Raw genomic sequence first — 23,309 nt, 5'->3', positions numbered from 1 at the left:
GGTGGGGCACACCAGCTATCCTGCATCTGAGCTTGGTGTCACAAAGACATGGAAAGAGGTGGGATCAAGGAGAAACACAAGTGACCCAACCTAGCACAGTATGACAGAACTGGAAACGACACTGCAGAGCAAAACAACAAAGTCATAGGGGGCCACCCTGTTCTACAACAACAAAAGAGCAGCAGTTGTTTATCCACCAGGAGATCATCTGCAGTATCACAGAATAAACCATGCTCTCATATTCACAAGACCTCAGGTGAACCTTGCAGATAAAAACAAAATATACCAGAGAACTAATATGAGGCTGGTTTCAGCCAAGTATCACATAGGCAAAAATGGATGTATTAGAACGTGAATATTAGGAGTACACAGAACATTATGAAATTAATTAAGGTAATCCTGAATGCTAAATGTTGGCATCAAAATCTACAAACTTACTCAACAGAAAGCTTTTGTATGAGGGAACCCATGGGGAATCTCCCATCAGAGATAGGAAATACTACCACAATGCAATAAAAATGAATTTTGGTTTAATGATAAAGAATGAACTCATTTAGGAAAGAGACCAAGAAATTACTGATTTTTATCTGAGCTGTTTCCTGTTTGAAGTATTGAACAGACATTTTACAGTAACCATCTGATGCCATGTATGGCCTAACAAAAAAATCCCACTACAAAAAATGATTGTTCCAAGCTTCCAAGACTTCAACCGTCAGTTGAAGTCAACTGAAACTATGTCTCTTCTACCTCTTCCCTCCTCACATCTTCAGAAAGTCTAACAACAATCCACCAAACGAAGACATGGAAAGACATTCCTCAAAGAAGAAAGGAACACTGTTTGTGCCCACTTACAGTAGTTGCCAGCATTCAGGAAGTATCTAACACTGCTTAGCCAGAAATTGCACTGAGCCTCATGCCTTTTACTAGCAGACTTGCTAAGGGCAAAACTTAGGCAATGGCCAACACAGAAACACATTCAGAAACACTCATCCACATGAGTTCATCCTTTCACATAAATCCACTAGAACTGTGACGAAACACTTACAAACAAAGAATATTCAGAAACTTAGAAATAAAATACTTTATTGGCTGGACAAATACGCAGTAAGGGTAGAAATATACTGATAGTCCTCCAGAATATCATATAGAAAAATCACAATTTATAGTTCACTGCCTTATTTATATACATTTCCAAATGTATTCCATAGCTTGAAAAAGGTTACATTCGCATTTTTCCTCTCCTGGAAGTACATTCAGTGTAGTCTAATGGTTTTTTGTTGTTGTTGTTCCAAAAGAAAATTGCACAGCCATCCTATTTTCTCATTTGCCCCAAAATCTGATACAATTTTACACACTCTTGGCTCCCTCGCTAGATCCTTTCAAGCTTGACTTCTGCCTCTTTTTCTCCCTTTGTCCCAGTATTCGATAAATTTTCTTCTTAGCCTCCTTTTGTCTCTTTAATTTCTGTTCCTCCTCCTTCTGCTTAACTTTGACATACTCTTTAATCTGCTGCCGATGTTTTACTTTGGCTTTCTTTATCTTGTAATTATTCACTGTACTCAAAGCATTGAGAAGAGCCGATATCTAGAACAGAAAGCAAGAAAATCAACATACAGACAGTTGAGTTTTGTAGCAAGAAACAGTTTAAGCTCAGCAGGCAGCTGTATGCTGAATCAGAGATTCAGGGCAAATTGCTAACATTTTTTATACTTGTTCCCCAGTTTCTAAAATGGTATAATTATCTATCTTGTTGGGAAGTTAATTCAAATACTGAACTCTGATTTTGATTTGACACTATTTAGAAAACTCTGCTTAATTGATTAATTCTCTAGTACTCCTACGCTGAAGTTGTAAGCATGCTGCAATCCTCCATTTTCAAAGTAGAGAATTCACTTCAAATCTCTCCTATAACATACAGCAATGACATGGCAAATAAAAGACTGCAGCTGTCAACTTAAATTGCCCTACTGTGAGAAGACTATATCCATTCGAAATGCTTTGAAGGCACTGTGACAAGGACAGAAGTTGTACCAGGTGACCTACTAGTTTAATAAATACATGCTATCTACTCAGAGCCATTTCCATACATGTGCCACATGCTGAACAGAAACAAAACAAACTGCAGGACAACTTTTCACTAGAAGCAGGTATGCCTTTAGCACTAGTAGTGACATGCTAAAAACAATAGTTAGAAATGGTCTAAACAACACACTTTCCAGTAGGGAATCCTCATTTCAGGGTAAGTGATAATTACCTTCTTTTCATGAGGCTCCCTGATAACAGCTGGTCTCCACTGATCTTTTGGAGTCTTGCCCTTCTTCTCAAGATTCTTAGGCTTGTTCTTAAATGGCAGCGCTTTCTGCAGTGCTTTAGGAATGTGCAGCTTATTGAAATGCCTTTTCTCCCTCACAATAGGCTAAAAGAATGGATACAGAACATGCATAAAAGTCATGACCTTAGAAAGCTTTCATCTGATTTCTCCCCTACTGGGGGGGAGAGAGGAGGGGGAAGATTGCCCACATTCTTGCACCTGTAAAATGAAAACTGTACATGAAAACGTCACCCCTACTTTACTATTCAGACTACTTTAAAAACTCTCACTGATACACAACATTTGCTTTCCAGTGATTCAGTCCTCTCACATGCCAGGAAAGACTGTATACCTGTGGATAAAAATGCCAAATTATTAATATTAAAATATAAAATGAATGTGTGTTTACCCTGCTCTGTTTGCACAGGTCTTAGGCCACAGGGCCAATGAGACTGTGATCACTGCTTAAAAAAAAAAAAAAAAGCGTAAAAGAAGAAGTCATATATCAAATATACCTTATAGAGGGAATCTTTATTTTGTTTCAGTTTGATGCCTCGCTCATGCCTCAGCTGGCCTGTCGTTCTCATTCCCTTCCAACTGTCTTTCTCACCTGCTGGCTTCAGCAATGATGTTACAGGGTTATAAAATCTGGGGATAGACACAGGATACCAAGTCCTCACAAAGACAATGTCTGAAAGAAAAGAAAGATATCACTTGGCTCTCACAATACAGTTCATCACAACCACACTACACAAATACTGAATAGAAATAGACAACTAGCATGTAGATCATGTACTAGTATTGTGTTTGATGTATCCACCAGATCTGTTCAACTTCAGGCAAAGGCAATGTAACTATCTGCACCACTTGGTTCTGTAAAATCTAAAGCAGCCACAAAGATAATATAGTCCTGAAGAACAGCCACATTAATACTACTCTATCAGCTCTTCCTATTAAAGACTTGGACAGGGGTTCACATTTAAGTATCTGTGCCTATACTACAACCAATAAAAGACAATTTGTCTATTGTTTGCATATTTTTAATAAAAGATTTAAACCGTTCTTGTTTTGCACTATCCATAATTTTACTTTGTTTAGGAAAATAAATGTCAAATTAGCTCAGATAAACACTAACTCATGTTCTCGGCATCACAGTGACACTCCATAAACATAGCAGAACACTAACCCATATTCCTAGCATCATTTTCCCCAAACATTAGAGGAAAAGAACCTATGTAGAGTTACAATGCTACTCTCTGGACTTCTCGGAAGAAAATGTTTTCCTAGCACTTGTATCATTAAAAGCAATTCATTTTCACATTCATGCAGAGAAGCAAAACATTGGAAAACACTCAGGGAAATACATCTCCAGGACAAGCCTTTTCATCTGTGCACTGTATGACTTCCAAGTATAACTGAAAGAAATTCAACATGAAGGCGCTTCTTTTTTTATTATTTCGTTCTGCATCTCAGCAGATTTCACGCTCTTTGAAATCACACCTCAATTATCAGATTCCAGAGACTAAGATGCTGCTTTTCAGTAAGTAAGTAGGATGAAAGTCGTGTGATAACAGCCCCTTATCAATCTCAGGAAAGTGCAACTCACCGCTCATCAGCAACTTGTCTTCAAACGTTGCCCTAAAAGCACCTGCTGGAGCTCGGAGGGCTTTTTTAATCTGTCCTCGGATGCCGCTCACAGTACGAATTGCCGCACCTTCAAATTTAGCCACTTCCAACTGAGAGTTAAACATTCCCTGAAAACATGAATTACCCAGCATTAGTCAAGATGCTGAGTTGATTTGTGTGATGTATGGCAGCCACAAAAACACAGTAATCCCCTGATTAACAAATACCAAGGACAGAGTACTGTCTTTATATTACAAGTGCTGACCACATCAAAAACCTACTTGACTGACTTTAAGTTACTTGAAGTAATCATAGAATGGCCTGGATTGAAAAGCACCACAATGACCATCTGGTTTCAACCCCCTGCTATGTGCAGGGTCGCCAACCAGCAGACCAGGCTGCCCAGAGCCACATCCAGCCTGGCCTTGAATGCCTCCAGGGATGGGGCATCCACAACCTACTTGGGCAACCTGTTCCAGTGCCTCATCGCCATCAGAGTGAAAAACTTCCTCCTAATATCCAACCTGAACCTCCTCTGTCTCAGTTTAAGACCATTCCTCCTTGTCCTATCAATATCCACTCTCATAAACAGCCGTTCCGCCTCCTGTTTATAAATTCCCTTGAAGTACTGGAAGGCCACAACAAGGTCTCCCCACAGCCTTCTCTTTTCCAAACTCAAGAAGCCCCATTCCCTCAACTAATCTACTTTTTGAGTCATATATCAGCTTATTTGCATTCAAAAATACACATTTAGAACTCAAACTATTTGAGAGAATTTCCAAAATCCAGTTCTCTTTTAAAGTCATTTGCTGGATAACTGCATACCTTAAAAACAAGTAAGCTGCTCCATTCTTAAGCCACAAGGAAATCCAGACACATTGTGCATTTCACACAAATACTTTGATGTTTGGCTGTTAGAATCAGTGCTTAGCTGCTTCCTGCCCCTAATGCAGAACAACCTAATCTCTTCCTCAGAGTCCAACTAAGGACAGCTGGAGGATCTGTGAAAATTAACTTCTGCAACACTTTTTGGAGCAAACTGTTCCGTAACCATAATTGTAAAGTTATAAAGCACTGCTAGCAATAATATTTCATCCCACAGCTGAAATTCAGTAGGGTCAAACTGATTGGATGACAGTAGGGCTAAGTTCACATTTTTTCAGAATTGTCTTGCACTATGAGATGCTAACTAATGGGTTTGAGGAAGAAAATAAAATTAACTTTTAAGAACAAAATTAAAATGACACTGAGTGTGAGCAAGGAGACTATTTCAGAATTCTTGTCTGGTTAACAATAATAATTTACATTCATTGGATAGCACCTTAAGAAACACTAAGCAGTGATCATGGAGAACTGCCTCAGGAAGATGCAAGTATTCTCACGTTGCATCTCTTCCTAGCATTGCTGCATAGCTTTGCAGCACATACATACATACATACATACATACCTTAATAAAAGAAGTGTTCTTAAAAATTTTGAATGGGAAGCCAGTTAGCTTTAATTTCTTCACAACAGTTATGGACTTATCTAAATCAAGCACAACTCCTGTGGCAGCTATCCGGAAATCAGGCTGAAACAGAGCAAAAATACATTAATGAACCATATTTACCAAAGAGCTATCCATCATACATTTACCAAATAGCAAAGAAACCATTTTACTGATACAAATACAGTTTTTTAGAGCTTAAGTTCTGAATTTCTAACCTTTATAGGAGTACTGCAGCATGAAAAATACAAACTGACTTTGCACAGACAAGTTAAGGTTCTACTGATGGAACATCCCTACCACTCACTAATGAGATTTTCAGAGCTGCCATTCTAATTAACTTGGAGGCAATTTAGATGTCCTTGTTATCTACCTTGCTGTATTCTCTTTATGAAACAGAACATTACTAAAAGTCTCAAAGGAGAAGAGCTGTGCACTGCAGTAAGTCAAATTAAGTTGTGGATGCATGATGAGAACAACCTAATAGTTTTAACAAGGATGAGACTGTGGAAAGGATGGGTTCTAACAACGTAGAGATTCCCACATTGAGGACAAAGTTTTTCCATCAGGAATATTAGAATCTCATCACATAAAAAGGTTTCAGAAATAATCTAAATACGGACGTACCTAAAAAAAAAGTAAGTATAAACCTTTCCATGGAAAATAGTAATGCAGTCATGATTGTCATTTTCAATGTAGCAGGGGAAAAGAAAAGTTCTGATCTAGTTTCATCTCTCATCACAATACATCTCTCAGAAGATGAAGTCCATCTGATTTTACAGGTCCTTCAGTATCACTGATTTACCACATATAACCTTCCTCCTCAGATCTATGTGTTACGTACACAGAAGACCTTTGGAAAACAGTAATTAACTTTTATTGTAACAAACTTACTGTTGTGCCACTGACAGACTGGACCGCCAAAAATCCTGTTCCCTGAGGAGTGATGGGCCCTAAGGAAAATTCAAGAATTATGAAGGGCCTCACTACATGTAACAGCTTCTACTTAAAAGTTTAGAAAGCTGAGAAATTGTCGGTGTACAATATCAATGACTGAAACCAGAGAAAGGTTAAATGCAGCACTCAGCCCAGTACTCACATAAATAGCCCTACTGAAGTTGTGGCAATTATTTGCACGTTCATTTATTATCGTGCACAAAAGCATTTGCAGGGTTGAGCCCATATGCACACAAGTACTTGCCTTCTCTATAGACAAAGCCAGAGACAGTTTCTTCTTGGTATGATACAACCAAGCACAACATTCATCATTTGATTAAAAGTCAAATAATTCACCCACCCTTCTCTATTAGCAACTGCCTGTTTTACCATACTACTTTTTATTTTATATTCCACAGGGAACACAGCTTTTAAAAAATTTATCATCCTCAAAGCTTCCAGCTGTGTTCCCTGCCATATCCCATGAAGCTTGAGTATTTGATAACCATGAAGTGATTCAGGATAATAACTCCAGAATTCCCTCACCCCAGAAAGTTGCCCCACAATGCATATGCTGTGGTGTGTACTTCAGTAGCCTGTGACGCCCATTGTGATCTTCAATGTAGAACATTGGAATAGTCTGAAATCGCCTCCACCCTAAGGAGAGGATTAAAGGATCACGTGTCTTAAGTATCTTCTTGTACCATCGGTGCTTCTTCAGGCGCAACTAATTAGAAGAGAAGATTAACAATGCTCTAACAGGATAATAGCATCAATTTCGAAATTCAAGCCTTAATTTTCAAGAGTGATTCAAAGCAACTTCCACCTACACTACAATGTTCTTACTCAAAAAGCTTTATTCAGAATCACTGAACACTAGGTTGACTACAGCAGTATTTCACTGTCCAAAACCACATCTGTATGTAAATAGTTTAAAAAAAAAACAAATCAAATATAAACTAATAACTTTCCTCTTGCCACCTATCTGTAGAACATAAACCTCGGAGTACAACTCATGCTTGCAAACTAATGATCACAGTACCACTGTACAGTAGTCCTCAGACATCTCTGCAGAACAACATTATGGACATGAAATAACAATCACGTGTTTTTCTTCCAGTTATCCAGCTAAGTCTTTAAAAATCCAGTATCTGTTAACATAAAGTTAATTGTATCAAAAGCAATTCCACTGTTCAAGAGATAAAGAGGAGCACTTTTCTCTGGTTATCGTATTCTTAATAAGGAGAAAATGAAGAGCAACTCCAGACACGCTGAAGCACAGACGTATTGAAATCAAGTGCACTCACAGCTTTTGCTACATACCTGTACATATCCAACATTTCCTTCACTGTTGCCTAAACCACCCAGGATAATGGGATAATGGGGGTCAAAATTCAGGACAAATTCACATGGGATGTTCTCAATCTCTATTCGAACGTACATCCCAGGCCGAAAGCCCTCATACTGCACTCTGGTCTCATCATCTTGGTCTTCAAATTCAGTTTTATTAAGCTATGCAACAAGGAGAAAGTCAAGGAGAAAGCCATCAAGTTTTACAAAAATCAAGTATTAACAACTTGTTCGTGAGGTGCCAGTTCTATTTAAAACATGCTAAGATTTATATAAATCTTTTGAGAAAGATCCAATAGGTTTTGTGACTCTCTATTCAGAGTGAGATCTCTGCCACCATGAAATTCTTCCAATTTGAAATCCCAAGAGGGGTTGTTAGTCTGCATGAAAGACAGTGCCCGAAAGAACTAAATAAGTGAGTCACTTCTGATATATCTTTCAGAGGGGTGACTTTGGATTTTAAAGACACATATGTCAAAAGAACATTTCTGATTTAGGAACCCAATTACTTTTTAAAGTTAACATCCTGATCTTTAGGTATCACTGTGAGGAGATTGGGCTTCTATCTTACTCAGCAGCTTAAAAATATTTCTGTGTCCTCAAATACTCTGTATCCTCAAAAGGGTCTTTTAAAACTCTTCTGTAGCATATAAATGCAGATATGTAAATATTTAACAAGATATCCTTATGAATAAGATAAGCTTTACTCTTTACATTCCTACTCTATCTTCTTATGTTCAGCTACCTGTGATGCACTGTGTCATGTTTAAGCAAACATCTCGTTTTTCAAGGTATTGAGATGTGGAACAAATCTTGTGGTCCAAGCTTACTTTTCAAGAAGTGTTTACACATCCCCAGTTTAAGATACTCGCCCTTCCATCCTGCTGCTGGGGCACAGCTGACTGCTGGCATGTGTTTCTGTAACTGACTGCTAGTGAAACAACTGTAAGTCACCTCATAATCTTTTACTGCAACGTACTTGTTCACATTTTAAGTGTTCTCAGTGAGCCTACCAGTATGCCACAGTTATAACAGAGGTTAATACAAGAAGGTAGCAATGAATTTAATAACAATTTGGGACAAGGTTTGTCTTAAGAGCACACAGTGAAATTACTAGTAGCATAAGGCAGTATTATTTCAAGCCAGCCAAAGAAATAAGTAATTTTTAAGTTTAGAGGCCTGGAACAAAATCAGCATCCAGAATTTTAGATGCAGTTATGCTGAAGACTCCTACTGAACACATACAAGAATGATAATCAATTATTTTTCCTCAAAATAACTATACAGTCTGGGGAAGAGATCACCACACAGAGCTTAATCCTCCATTTTTAACAGTGCAAAAGCCACCGCAAAAATAATACCAAGAAAATGTGATACAAGTTAATATGAGAAGGATTTTCCCCTTCTTCCACGCAGAAGGATGTCTTGATGTCTTCCAGAGAGGAGATCAGGACTCCTCTCTCGTGTTTTATTGTTTTCCTTTTTTAAACCCTTCCAAACTAGTCTAGCAGTAAATGATAAAATCACTAACAACTTCTGAATAGGTCAAGACATATCACGTAAGCTTTACCTCCTCAGTGAATTATATTATCATAAACTGATGTCAATTTAAACCAAGCTTTCAGTTGTTGTGTTTCTCAAGCATGTCTCCAGAAAAGACCTTTAGGCAAACACTGTTGGGTATTTCTGAAGACACGCAGTCAGATAAAATGATAAATTAACAGCTTGTACCTGGGCTTGTTTATGCATTTCTTCTTTAAGATCATCAAAGTATGTGGCATCCCCTTCATCATACTCTGCATCAAACATCTCTTTCAGCTTCCGTTTCTTGTCCAGGCGCTCCTTTTTTGCTTCCTCCTCCTCAGCTTCTGCTTTGGACTTATTTCCATCATTCTCTTCTTCGTTTTCAGACTGAACAGTGATAATTTCACAAATATATGTAATAGTGTTCACTGAAAATCAGCCATTCTGATTAACATTCTCAATATGTATCATTACGGAATATTTTGTCACGATTCAAGTGATCAGACACTTAGTCATTTTTATCTAAAATGGGAATATTTCTTAAGTCATTCATAGAAAAAGATGCTACTTCAATAATAACCACAACATTCCACAATCTAATCGTATTCCTTTTCATGAAATACACTTCTTGACTTCACATTTGTTTTTTATGTCAGGGAACAGATCCTAAGATTGGCCTACTATTCTACACCTAAAACAGGCACACGAAGTTAAAAAGAAAATGAAGTAATTAACCTTGAGTAATACTGCACTGCAAGGCAGAGGCTAGAAAGGTCTAAGTTTGTTCATAAACTGTTTAAACACTTCCCAAATGACACTGTTACTCCAATTCTGTAACCAAATGTAAAACGTAAAAAAGAGTTGAAGACTATAGCTCTGTTCTTAGAAGATATCCAAGTCATGGTTATGAAGTGCTTCCATCAACCTCTTGTACAGACACGAGGAATCTAAGTTTCCACTGCTCACTGTGTTAACACAGAGCTCTATCATCCTCCATATCAGATGACATGGTATGAACAGTTACAATCACACTTGGTTTTAACATATTTTACTTCTAACTCCAGATCCTGACATCCACAGTTTAATAATGAGGTGCACTGTCTTGCCTTATTAATTTTAAACAACATCTGAATTTGAGACAAAATATATATGCTACTCCAGATACTTACAGGTTCCAAAGTCATATACCTTACCTTCCTTACTCCTACTGATTTCGTATCAAATCACAGAAATGAAATTTATGACATGAGATGCCTATCTCTCGATCAGAAATACATACGTGCTACTCCAGAACAAAGGCAGAGGTCATACCTCATCTCCTTCAGTAGCAGGCCTTCCTTTGTGCACAACACCTGTTTCAAGATCTTCAAAATCTCCATACAACTCTTCTGCAACAAAACATCTGACAGTTACTATTTTGTTATTCTCATTTTCAGTATTGTGTATTTCTTAGTACTACTTTATAGATTAGTTTCAGCCCACACTTATTTCCTTTCTATCAGTTTTATACGTCTGTTGTCTTCTCTATATTCTCAGTTGAAGTTCACTGGATCCCTCTTTTCCCTTTCAATATCTCAACTTGATGATTTTGAATATGCAAATAAAACATACTCAAATCACTCCAAATGACCACACACATTGCCTCACAAAATTAAGTTAAGGAAGAACATTCCTATTGTGTTAAGATGAATGGTACAAGGCATCATCAGAGCAACTGAGCTTCATCATTCAAAAAAAAAAAAAATCTGATTAAAAATTTAAATATAGCAAAACCTTTTTAAAGTTAAAAAAAAAAGCTTAAATAAATCTATCAAACCTCAATCAATTTATACAAAAGACACAGCCACATTATTCAAATTTTCTCATTTTTCCCAGACATGTCTAAAAACATACACAAAATACACTCCAAAAGATCTCACTTTGTAGCCAAATGCAAATGACCAGTTTGTCTTTCCATAAAAAAAATCATTTCTGCTCATCTCTACCCACACCACTGAAAAGAATGAAATACATATACGTGTAAATAGAACACCTATAGGAAGCAATTCTTTACTTTGAGGGTGGTGAAATACTGGAAACGGTTGCCCAGAAAGGAATGTGAATGCTTCCAGGAATGGGGCATCCAAGGCCAGGCTTAATGGGGTTGTGAGCAACCTGGCCTAGTGAGAGGTGTCCCTGCCTATAGCAGGGGGTGGGAACTACATGATCTTAAAGGTCCTTTCCAACCCAAACCATTCTATGATTCTATGTCTAAGTAGATGAATTAATATATACAGTGCAAAGTTGACACAATCAGGCACGAATCATTTCCTAATTTAACTTACATATCCTATATTTCAGAGAGCAAATTTTAAAAATATTCTACTTCCATGTTTCTTACAGCAACATTTAAATGCTTTAACAACTGTGTAACATTGTGTAACATTGCAGTATTTTACAGTTGGAAAACAACTGTACAAGTATTAGCTAGTGCAGGACATTCTGAACACATAACTGTGGAGTAATTCCTAAAACCCCTGAATCCATTATCTTCCCCTTAAAGAGTCTTACACATACCATCTTCTTCCAACAACTTTGCTGCATCTTTATCTTCTTCCCACTTTCCAGTAACAAAGCAATCTCTAATGCTGCTCATAACCTGCAAAATAAAGTGTTGTGGACTTGTACAGTTAAAGCTTCTCATCAACACAAGCATTCCGTTATTCACTCCCCACTCCTCAACCATCTTCCAAACTGAGGTATAATTTGACACTTGCACACACAGATCTAAGTCAAGGTACCACTACCAAAACTACATAATTCCTCAGCCACAAGCAGGAATGAGAAGCCACCTCAAACCTTGCCCAAATGTCATTACACTAATGAAGCCTCTATGTAGAGATTTGCACTCATGCTTTCTACTTCTGTATAAGCAGAAAATTACAATCCACTAGACAGTTGAGAGGTGAGCATTCAACAGACTTATTCTAACTTCCCACTGAACCCTTTGGCTACTAAATATTTCTCTTGACCTTGAGTAGCACAAGATGTAACAAAGACTGTAGCTTACATAGGTCTGTTTCAGTGACACTTCTCCATAATACCTTAGTAGTGCTTTTGAAAATACAGTCAGGACATAACAAGTATAGGATTTGCAAATTCAACTATCTGACTGAATTACCTCTTCTAAGTCCCAGTCTTGAGGCTTTTCCACCAGAAATTTAGAGCAGTCAAGACCATTAGCCTTCTGTTTGGCTTCTTTATCTGGACGGCTGACGTGGAACAGACCTCCAAGTTCATCACCTGCATCCTCACTTTCATTGTCTTCATCCTCGATGGCTAAATGAAACCAACTGTGATTATTTCCCCACAATACATGAACTACATTTGTCAACAACCCCTCTCCTGCCTTATGTTTCACAATATCTGTAGTAGAAGCAGCCAAAAAAATACTATATCCTACCAGTTTCAGTTGTGCAGCCATTCCACACTGAAACATGCAATTTAATACAAAACTCTATACAGTCCTTTGAACAACCTGCAGTCCAGTTCCTACTCGCCCACCTGGAATTATCTCAAAAAACATTGCCAGTAAGCAAACAGTGCTTATTAAATACCATAAGTAGATACAACACTGGACTACCTCGTAAATCAAGAACACTGGACTTGAGAATCTACTACTGAATCTTTCCACTCCTGCACTGTGAAAGTTCAATAGAAGACAAATACTCATTGTATTCTATGTAGGTTCTGCATGATGAGGTTTGTACATTCAGATAAATAATGGAAAAGCTGCAAATTAAATAGCACAAATTACAAAAAGAAAATAATCTTATCTTTCTTCTAAGCCAGAGTATTTTTTTTCCTCAACGAACACCTTGGATGTGATAATGCACAGACATGATAACACTGAGACACATCTAAAAGAATATTACAGTCATTGTGAGAAAGAAATTAATGAAAACAGAAAAAAAAAAAAAAAAAATAGTATTTCACAAAAAACATAAATTACCAAAATTGATTTATGCAAATACTATTTTAATACAATAGTACAATTATAAAAGTGAGCAAAATTCAGGTATTTGAGGGAAAACAGTTACACCATACAACAGGTAACAGTAGTATCCCAAACAAGCTCAGGATATATATATATTTTTGGGGGGGGAAAACTAACAACTGCCTTTATTACAAAAGGAAGTGAGTATTGGCAATTAGGAAACTGAATTAACTCTCCTCAAGACTCTCACTGAAAGAGCTCAAAGTTTCAGACTTACAAACTTGCTATTAGCTAAAAACCCACCATAAATTAAGACATTACGAATGTGTACCTGTTCCATACACAAGCTTACGAAGATTTGGGGTTGCCTGCTGCTGTCTTAGAAAGGCCTGAGCTGCTTTCTGTGTGAGGTCTTCTTTCCATTTAAGTGCACCTGAAAGGGGAAAAATTAGCATCCATCTTCAAAAAAGAGCAAAACTCAGGAACTACTTAATCCATTCAAATAAGAACATGACCTCAATACACATTTGATCAGTTTTTTATACTCCATATACACATAGAAACTAATTGTGGCTAACAAGCTGGAGCTCTGATTTTTTTTTCCCTTAACAAATCCTAACTTGAGAAGGATGAAAGTGTAAGAGATTATGAGCAATGATAATAGATTTTAATATTTTCAAATGTGGAATTATACATTCCCTTGCTGCTCAAAGAATCACAGAATGGCGAAAGCTGAAGCTCTGGAAGTTAACTTCTCCAGCTGTGCTGCTCAAGCAAGGTCACCAACAGCGGGTTGCCTATGACAGCATTCAGGCACTTCAAATGTCTCCAAGGATGGCAATTCCAATGCTTCTTATGAGCAACTTAATCAAATGCTCGGTCAATAATTAAAAAATTTTAGTCATGTTCCTCCAAGAATGGTTTGCTCTAAGTGAAATAATGTACCTTGAATTCTGTTACACACAGATCCATAAAGATTATAACTAAATTTGGTGCAGAAATGCCAAAGTTTATAAAATGAATCATCTCCATTTTCTAGCAAGGAAACCTGAAATCTGTATACTGCACTACAAATGAAAGGCTTAAAAGTAAATAATACCAGGTTTCCAAAGGTGAAGTTTGCCACCCAACAATTACACAACATTACACAACTCAAATACATATAATATTTGCTCATTATACTATCCTTTAACAATTAACAATGAATTTAATGCAAAATGGACATACAAAAAATTACAACATTTACAGTCTACCTGCAGTGTCAGCAGAAAAATCTGTTTTTTCTTCATATTCCTCTTCTTCTCTCAGCAGATTTTCAACCTCATCATCTTCAGGTTCAGCTTGCCTCATCCTATCAGCTTTCTTTGGCTGAAATCCTGTCCTATCTGATACTTCAGCTTCTAATTCATCACGTGATTTTTCTTCATCATCTCCCTCACTGAGGGATTCAACCTCAGACTCCGATGCCTCTTCTGCTGTGCAATTTCCCGAATCTGTTGTGAGCAAGGATTTTTTTTTCAGACCGCGAACCAAGAGTTGAGATCTGGTGTCTTTATCTTCATTCGCTAGTTCATTTTGCTCAGGTTCCACAATGCCTTCGCTGCCGGCTTCAAATTCACTACCCGAGCTCTCATTTCCATATGTCCTTTCTTCTTCATCATCATCATCTTCCTCTGTCTCGTTTTCTTCAGAGGCAGTTTTTCCCTCTTCTTCAGAACTCATCTCAAGATCATCCTCACTATCAGCAAATGCTGGCAGTTCACTCACAGTTTCTTCTTGAGCCACCTCCGTTTTCAGACGTTTGGCACTCCCAGGAGCCATCTCTGCCTCCAAAAGCTCTTCATCACTTTCTTCCTCTTCATCATCACCATCACTTCCATCCTCAGACATGGCTTCTTCTTGCTCATCTTCCTCATCACTAACTGCATCATCATCTTCTTTCTTTTCTTCTTCATCAAATAATGCTTTCCGACGTACTCTTCCAGTCTTCAAATCAATCTGCCTCTCTTCTTTTGGCATCACAATCCTGTTTTTCCAAAGATCATGTTTGAGGGAAGACAGTGAAGTGCAAAGAAATATTAGCAAAACAATTTGTTTTCACGTCAGTAATTTAAAACATTTTTGTGGAAGGAACATCAAAAGTTATGAAAACACTAATTATGGTTATTCATAATTATGAAATTATGGAAAACACTAAAAAGGTAACAGACTTCATGAAGTAAGAAAAGCCTTTTAGTTCAATTCACTGCAAATTGTAGATGCAAATAACTCCATGAAATTTCTTCATTTGCTGTGGTATGGAAATAGGTTAAATGATGCATTTCACTGAGGATTATAACTGCCATTCTCTACAACTCTGAAAAGAAACGTTCCACTTAAAGCTGAATCATCCAGGAAATTCTGGGTGGTAGAACTATACTGCTTCTAAAGCATTCTTAATACATAATTTGAGCTAAGAACAATTGGTATACTGGCTTGAGTAGTCTAACAAAATGAACTAAGCAACAAGCCACTCTGCTAACTGTACATAACTGAGAAACTGTCCTAAATTAGAACCTAAAATCAGACACTTAGAATTGCTCAAACATTGCTCAGAATTCAAAACTTACTCTTGTCCCACATCTTCTGAACCTAATGGTCTAGAGTCCATGAAGAGAGAAACCTTGCTTGACGCCATCTTAGTATCTATGGCTGAGTGAGTGGAGATGAGGCTCTGAACCAGCTCATGATTTGGTCTCACTTCCTCCTGAAAAGCCAAAGTTTTTTACATTTCAATTAAGGTGAATAAACAAACATCCAACGAACAGTTAATAAAACCAGTAATCCGACAAAAAAAATGGAAATATGTATTTGTAAAAATGATCATCATCATCATTATTCTTTCCTGCAACTGCCCTACCCTGCAAAATAAGAACGATAATATTCTAGCACCAGAAGCTTATATAAGTCTTAACAAACAAAACTTCTGAAATTAACTACTTATTAACTCATTCTTCAAATGCTTTGCACAGAGTTTTACAGAGAAGCCATCTGAGAAGAAAAAAGAAATTAATACAAAGGGATTATTTTTCAGAAGCTTATTATTAAATACTTTTACTAGAGGTGAAAAGTACATTTTTTAAGATACAAGAATTGAAATCAATAACATAGCTCTTTTACCTCTTCATTTTCATGAGCATGGCTTCCTCCAAGGTCAATATAAACAGCATCCTTATCATATACAATACCCCCAACTCCTGAGAGAGGGGCATAGATTAGTTTTTCTTTCTCACTTAAAGAACGCTTCTTCTGCTGCTCAGGTAGCGCACAGGGGTCTGGTAGGAAACTCACATCACTCACAGTGAAGTCCCCTACACCTAGGGAGACAGGCAAGGGGACAAACCAGGTTTTCATTGAGTTTGAATTCTAAAATGCGTGCAATTCATCATGAAGAGAGTAAAGAAAAAAAAAACCAAAACGTTGTAGTATTCAGCAATTCATCACCTCTGTATCAAACATCTGTTTCTGCTGTTAAAGCAACGAACTTAGAGAACACTCGAGTTCACCAACACACAGCTCTAGGCTTGCCTGACTGCATTTAATGAGGGGAACTATTAACTCACTTTTCTGAATAGGTCTGTGTATTTAATATTAAAATCGTTGAAATTAAGCTTTTAAATCGTGTGTCTAAAATACTGAATTTATACAAGGAGTATGAAAAATTTTACGTAAGTCAAATTTACGTGTCACTATTACAGCTGGTGTGTTTTACACTTCAAGCACCTCATAAAGTGAAACATCACTGAAGATCTTCAGATGCTGTGTTTAACACTGCAAGAAAACTGCAGAATTGAAAAGCACAGCTATTTACAACTATATGCTTTTACAGAAACATGTATTACAAGAAAACATTTCCAAAAGCTTAACATGATTTTGAAAAGGTGAAAAACCTATTTTACAATTCACTGTTTAAAGATACAAATCAAACCGCTATTAAAATACCAACAGCAACACAGATCAGCACAAACACAAGTTTTAGGTATACGATAACTTACCTGGCATATGAATTTGGCTTTTGTTTTTCAGATATGCTCCTCTTAAGTAGCCATAAAGTGATATCTTCCTGTCACATTTGGGATTGGTTCGTATATCTTCTGGGTTTGTCAAGTCTTCCATTCTACCAAACATTAAAAAAAAAAAAAAAAAGTCAGATCATCTAACAGCCCTAATAAAAAAGAATTTATAGGAACACAACCACAGCAGCACTGAGTCACGCTCTGCAGGCTCTAAAAATCAAAACAGTCAATAATACGAAACAGCTGTATATTAAAACTTGTTGAACACAGATGTACGTACCTCCAGAAGATTAACCAACATTTCATGAAATACGTACCTCTGTCTTAACACTTCAATTATTTATATGCTATGCACACTGAACACTCCTCAAATCAATTTTGTCATCAGGGTGATAACAGGTTACCACAATACAGCTGAAAGATGCATTCCCTTCGGACATGCAATACCATCTTTTCTTTAATAATGTGAGTAAGCAACACAAGAACTACCAGAGGGAAGGGAAGAAAGAAGGACTGGCAATCAGATGGAAATCCCTTCCACATCCACCTTCTGTACTGCACAAAGAAGGGGACACAAACAACCAGCCATGGAGAATCACAGAATGACCACAGTGCTCATCTGGTTCCAATCCCCTGCTGAGTGCAGGGTCGCCAACCAGCAGACCAGGCTGCCCAGAGCCACATCCAGCCTGGCCTTGAATGCCTTCAGGGATGGGGCATCCACAACCTCCTTGGGCAACTTGTTCCAGTGCCTCACCACCCTCTGCGTGAAAAACTTCCTCCTAATACCCAAACCTTCCCTGTCTCAGTTTAAAACCATTCCCCCTTGTCCTATCACTATCCACCCTCATAAACAGCCGTTCCCCCTCCTGTTTATAGGCTCCCTTCAAGTACTGGAAGGCCACAATGAGGTCTCCCCAGAGCCTTCTCTTCTCCAAGCTAAACAAGCCCAGTTCCCTCAACCTTTCCTCATAGGAGAGGTGCTCCAGCCCTCTGCTCATCTCAGTGCCCTCCTCTGGACCCGCTCCAAGAGCTCCACGTCCTTCCTGTACTGAGGGCCCCAGGCCTGGACACAGCGCTGCAGATGAGGCCTCACAAGAGCTGAGTAGAGGGGGACAATCACCTCCCTCCCTGCTGGCCACCCCTTTTTTAATGCAGCCCAGAGTACAGTTGGCCTTCTGGGCTGCAAGCGCACACTGCTGGCTCATGTCCAGGTTCTCATCCACCCCCAAGTCCTCCTCTGCAGGGCTGCTCTCAAGAGGCTCTTTGGCCAGTCTGTATGTACCTGGGATTGCCATGGCTCAACTGCAACACCTTGCACTTAGCCTTGTTGAACCTTGTTATGCTCTCATGGGCCCACATCTGCAACCTGTCTGGAGGTGGCCTACATTCTGTAACAAGTATAGTAACCTAAAACAATGTTACTGAAAGACTACCATTATTTTTGTTCTTTCTCTCTATGTTTTGTGTTCACAGATGCTCAGCTATTTCTAGCTTTTTAAACACTAAGCATGTTTTCTATGTTGATATTGAGGAACAGAGAGCCACATACCTGTCTGCAAGGACATATGGGTGAGTCGTTTGCCAAGTAAGCGGTCGGAATTTCATAACAGAGATGAAACGTCCCAGATTGTGAATTTCCTGCTTTTGATATTCTCCATGAACCATCCCAGACAGATAAAACAGCTTAGCACCCTGAATATATCAAAAGACATTAAAATATTAAACATCAATGCAATACTTGCAAAACTAGAAAAACCTAACACAATTCTATTACATAAATCATAATTGTAAACTGCAATTTACAACTGATTCCTGAATAGCACACTTCAACATGAAAACACTCCCCTAAATCTTAGTGCAATTCAAGGTCAGAAAATCTGTTGTAAAGATTTAATTTGTCTCCATAACCCATGTAACAGATCTCTTTACTAGTATCACACGTTTACTAGTGAGGCATGCTCAGACAGAGATACAAGCATTTTAACAAAGACTGCATTATATGATATAATAACAAAATTGTCTATTGATAGTAATACTCAAAAGATTTTATGAATGCAATAAATATTTAAGTATTGCCATAGACTTTATTAACATACTACAATGCAAAATATGCAGAAAATAAATGTGGGATGCCATACCGGATATACTTCAGTCCAGAATCTGTGCTTTAACCTCTTCTTTGTCTTCTTTAATTGTTTGTTATTCTTGAATGTATCCAGGTGGGTAAGAACTCCCATAATTTTGGGAAAGCCATGTACCTGACAAATGTTCAGAAATTCAAACGTTTCCATCTCAAATCCAAAGCTGGCATCAATGAGCATCAGAACCTGAGAACACAATATCTAAGTTAAGTCTTTAAAGTCACAAGCTTCTCAGAAACCAAAAACAATGAAAAGTTGAGCACCCTCCAATATTAGCAGGATCATTTTGTGTAATTTGTCACACTCTCTGTTTGTTCATCTGACTAAAATTCACTGACAAAGGAAAACGGCATGAAAGTTGAAATAAAACTCTGCTGGGTCCTCAGTGATGAAGAACTTAAAATGCACGGCAACTGATCACAAAGATCTGTGAATAATGATGTAAACTCAGCCTCCTAACAGTAAAACCAAACAGATTCTTGGCATCACTCAGTGCATTTGGAATCTTCAACATCATCTACATACCAACAGAATTTAGTACTTTTAATACATCTTACTTCCTTGAGAAGGAAGCATGCAGGTAGGACAGGATCCTGGACTACTGCATGCATTTTAGTTTAGGTGGCTCTGGGCAGCCTGATCTGTTGCACACAGCAGGGGCTCGAAACCAGATGGTCCCTGAGGCCCTTTTCAACCCAGGCCATTCTACGATTCTATGATTAACATTCAGCTAAGGGTCCCAAGCCCAAATCAACCATGAACATTCTATTCTAAATCCACACACAAAGTACAATTGCTAATAGTTTCATGGATTGTGTATTAGACTCTCAAGACAAAAAAGACTTCATAAACAAAAAGTTTAAATTTAAAACAGAGACCACATTTCACTGAAATCAATCCTATTACTACCTTCAAGGACAGAAACAGCCAAGTATATCAAACAAAACCAACTCATATTTCCACTTTATGCACTAATTGAAAACTTACTGAGGTGAATACCATTTTCAGATTTTACACAGTTTGACAAAATCCTCATTTCAATATTTTGCCCTGTTATAAAGCCTTATGCTAATAGTTTACCAGTTCTGTTCACAATAAAGCTGTGTAATTTCCCTTCATCCTCTCAAACCATCCCACACCCAAATCCCATCTTCCCACCCCCACCAGTCAAGGAAGCTCCTTGAGGTTGTTAGAGAATATTAGGTTCATTGTAGGAATTGGACATGTTATTTTGGAAGCCCAAGACAGCATTGCCTCGGACAGCAATGACCAGAGAAAAGAGACTACTTATGCAGTCTACTTCTAGGACTTCCAGGAAAAAGTACTTTCAACATAAATTAGAGTAGAAATCATATGCTATTTGTAACTTACCAGATCAGCAACTTTAGCCAGGTCAATCATTGTATTAACATCGCATCCACATTCAATAATAGTCAGCCTGCGTTTCTTACCTGAAAACAAAAGTAAGGAGCAGAAATTCAAAGAGGAAGCAAAGGAATTCACTGATTTCCTTCCAGGTTATACTGCTGCAGTCTAGCAAGTGGACTGCCAACTACGTGCAATTGTACAAGTACTTGTTTTCAAATGCTTGCAATTCTCTGAAATGTTAACCTTTCCATTTAAAATTACCAGGCTGAGCACCTGGTTTCCAAGAAGTTGTTCTGCCTTTTCCAAAAACAACCTAACAACCAAAGACACACTGTATTTTGAAGGAAACCTCTGCATTACTTCTATCTTTTGTATCCCAGAATTAATTTCCAAGGACTTCATTTTACTACTTACTTTTTCTCCTCTTCAGACAAAACCCTCTGCTGCAGCTTCCCAAAAAACACAACAGTTTAAAAACACCAAATAGATATTAAGAGATTTCTTAACATGCATCTGAATTAGAACAAAGTACCCACTGTTCAGTTTAACTAACCTGAGCTCATTAACAACATACCACTCAACAAGGACACCTTTGAGTGAAAGTTACTATATTTTTTTTCTCCTTCATATTATCAGCTGCAAAGTTCAATTCCTAAGTTTCAGTAGACCAAATAGAAAATACAATTTAGCACATTTTTCCCATCCCATTTTTTCCTTTTCCATATTTGTGAATCATTCCTGACAAAAAGCAGATTTATTAGTTTAAACCTCTCAAGAGTTTACCAATACCAGACACAACTGTCTGGATCCAAGCAAGATTTTCCCTTACAATTTTTTTTTTAAATGCTGTGGGTTGGGCTCCTCAATGATCCAAATGGCAGTATGCAAGAAAAGTAAAAAGGCTATGGCCAAGTGGAAGTTGGGACTGAAAACATAACAAAGAAAGGAACAAGTTTAAAAGAACAAAAGCCCAAATTTAATCTCACCTGAAACGATAGTAACAGGGCCCCGGATTTCAACTAATTTTTGTCTTGTGAAGTTCTTAATGAGACATTTTATTAAGGTGCTCTTCCCAACCTTGGGAGGGCCAACTACAACCACCACCACTGGAGGAGGCTCCAAAGGAGTACGGTCAACCACAGGAATGTGATGTTTTTTAGTCTTCAAATCCTGAGTTCTGAGAAGAAATTTAAAATGAACACAAGAAGAAATTAAAAAGCAGTAAGTGCTCTTTTAGAATATTTTCAGCATCTGCAAACATTCAGACACGAAAGCTCACCAAGTGCCTGGTTACTACAATGAACAAGGAACTCTGACCAAGCCGAAGGAACTCTACAGACTTTTTTTTTTTCCAAGTAAACTTAGCATACCTGCACCAGGTAACACATATGCAGGATGCACCACACCACCAACACACGCACAAATTACAACACAGCCTTGCAAATGATGAAAGCTCTATGAGCCTCTTTATGAAAATTACACTACGTATATTTATGTGCAAAACAATAAGGAAACACCAGATGGAATCACAGAGGGGCTTGGGTTGGGAAAGACCTTAAAGCCCACCAGTTTCAACCCCCTACCGTGGGTGGATTGCCACCCACAAGAGCAGGAAGAAGAGCCCCATCCAGCCTTCCCTTGACTGCTTCCAGGGATGGGGCACCCACAGCTCCAGGCAGCTGTGCCAGGGCTTCATAGAATCACAGAACGGCCGGGTTGGAGAGGACCTTAAGGATCATAAATCTCCAACCCCCCACCACAGGCAGGGCCACCAACCTCCACATTTAATACCAGACTAGGCTGCCCAGGGCCCCATCCAACCTGGCCTTGAACACCTCTAGGGATGGGGCATCCACTGCCTCTCTGGGCAGCTGTTCCAGCACCTCACCACTTTCTGAAACCTGTTTGGCCAACGGACTGCATGCTCTCTACCTAATTCCTGCTGCTCACCTATGGAACGTTCTGGCCATCCGCACGGCAGACTGCACTGTGAAGGCTTTGGGGTTTCTTTTCCGAGCATCCTCCTCCTCTCCAATTCCCAGATCATTGAGATGCCTTTTCCTTTTTTTCTCTGCTTTCGGTCCGCTGTGCTTGGCACGGTGCTTCTTCTTCTCCTTTTCCTCCATCTTACTCCTTCAACAGCCGCTTACAGTCAGCGTAGCATGGAAGGCTTCCCTGTGACCGCACACAACAGGCAGAGGACACAAGGCAGTGAGCTCGGGTGGCACACGTGTAACACCGCCCGGCAAGGCAGCCCTGTACTGCGGAGCGGGTCTCGCACCGCGCTGCCCCGGCCCAGCACCCACAGCACCAACCTGCACGCCGCGTGGGCCAGCAACGCTTTGCGGCCTCCCCCGGAAACAAGCGGCCGCACCCGGCGTTCCGGCGCTCCGGAGTTCCGGGGGACGCGCTGCGGCGGAGCGCTTTGGCCGGCACACCGCTGCCTCCCGCCTGCAGTGCCCTGTTTCTTCAGGGGTCTTTTTTCCTCACCTCGTGTTCATAGAGAGGTGAGACTATCCGTGCTCACAGTGCC

At 38.8% G+C, this 23,309-nt stretch overlaps 1 protein-coding gene across 2 annotated transcripts; it reads right to left on the bottom strand.

Moving 5' to 3' along the window:
• Positions 1-1,066: 1,066 nt before the first annotated feature.
• On the bottom strand, positions 1,067-23,161 carry BMS1 (BMS1 ribosome biogenesis factor). Of its 2 annotated transcripts, XM_048944663.1 has the most exons (23): positions 23,092-23,161; positions 22,727-22,951; positions 21,763-21,953; positions 20,780-20,859; positions 19,406-19,594; positions 18,817-18,959; positions 17,244-17,365; positions 16,369-16,565; positions 15,819-15,955; positions 14,463-15,235; positions 13,541-13,642; positions 12,394-12,551; positions 11,790-11,871; positions 10,545-10,621; positions 9,441-9,620; positions 7,683-7,871; positions 6,906-7,086; positions 6,318-6,376; positions 5,385-5,507; positions 3,918-4,065; positions 2,827-3,002; positions 2,255-2,416; positions 1,067-1,584 (listed from the first exon to the last, which is right to left on the bottom strand). In XM_048944663.1, the coding sequence occupies exons 2-23, from the start codon at positions 22,900-22,902 to the stop codon at positions 1,348-1,350; spliced, it is 3,882 nt and encodes a 1,293-aa protein (XP_048800620.1). In that variant the 5' UTR covers positions 22,903-22,951; positions 23,092-23,161; the 3' UTR covers positions 1,067-1,347. The 2 variants fall into 2 exon arrangements, with proteins under 2 accessions (XP_048800620.1, XP_048800619.1); XM_048944662.1 differs by lacking the exon at positions 23,092-23,161 and having other exon boundaries at positions 22,727-23,085.
• Between the last annotated feature and the right edge of the window lie 148 nt (positions 23,162-23,309).

The sequence above is a fragment of the Lagopus muta genome, chromosome 5, assembly GCF_023343835.1.
Source record: "Lagopus muta isolate bLagMut1 chromosome 5, bLagMut1 primary, whole genome shotgun sequence".
Classification (NCBI taxonomy): domain Eukaryota; kingdom Metazoa; phylum Chordata; class Aves; order Galliformes; family Phasianidae; genus Lagopus; species Lagopus muta.
Note: the sequence above shows the minus strand (reverse complement) of the source record. Positions and strands in the feature narration are given on the sequence as shown.

Bases quoted from the DNA above. Each gene is read 5' to 3' on its own strand.
- BMS1 (XM_048944663.1), bottom strand. From the start codon at position 22,902: ATGGAGGAAAAGGAGAAGAAGAAGCACCGTGCCAAGCACAGCGGACCG. The intron at 10,622-11,789 runs GTATGTGTAAGA...GTTTTGTTGCAG, and splicing joins AAAGTTGTTGGAAGAAGATG to AAGAGTTGTATGGAGATTTT. The intron at 5,508-6,317 runs GTAAGTTTGTTA...GCTCTGTTTCAG, and splicing joins AGTCTGTCAGTGGCACAACA to CCTGATTTCCGGATAGCTGC.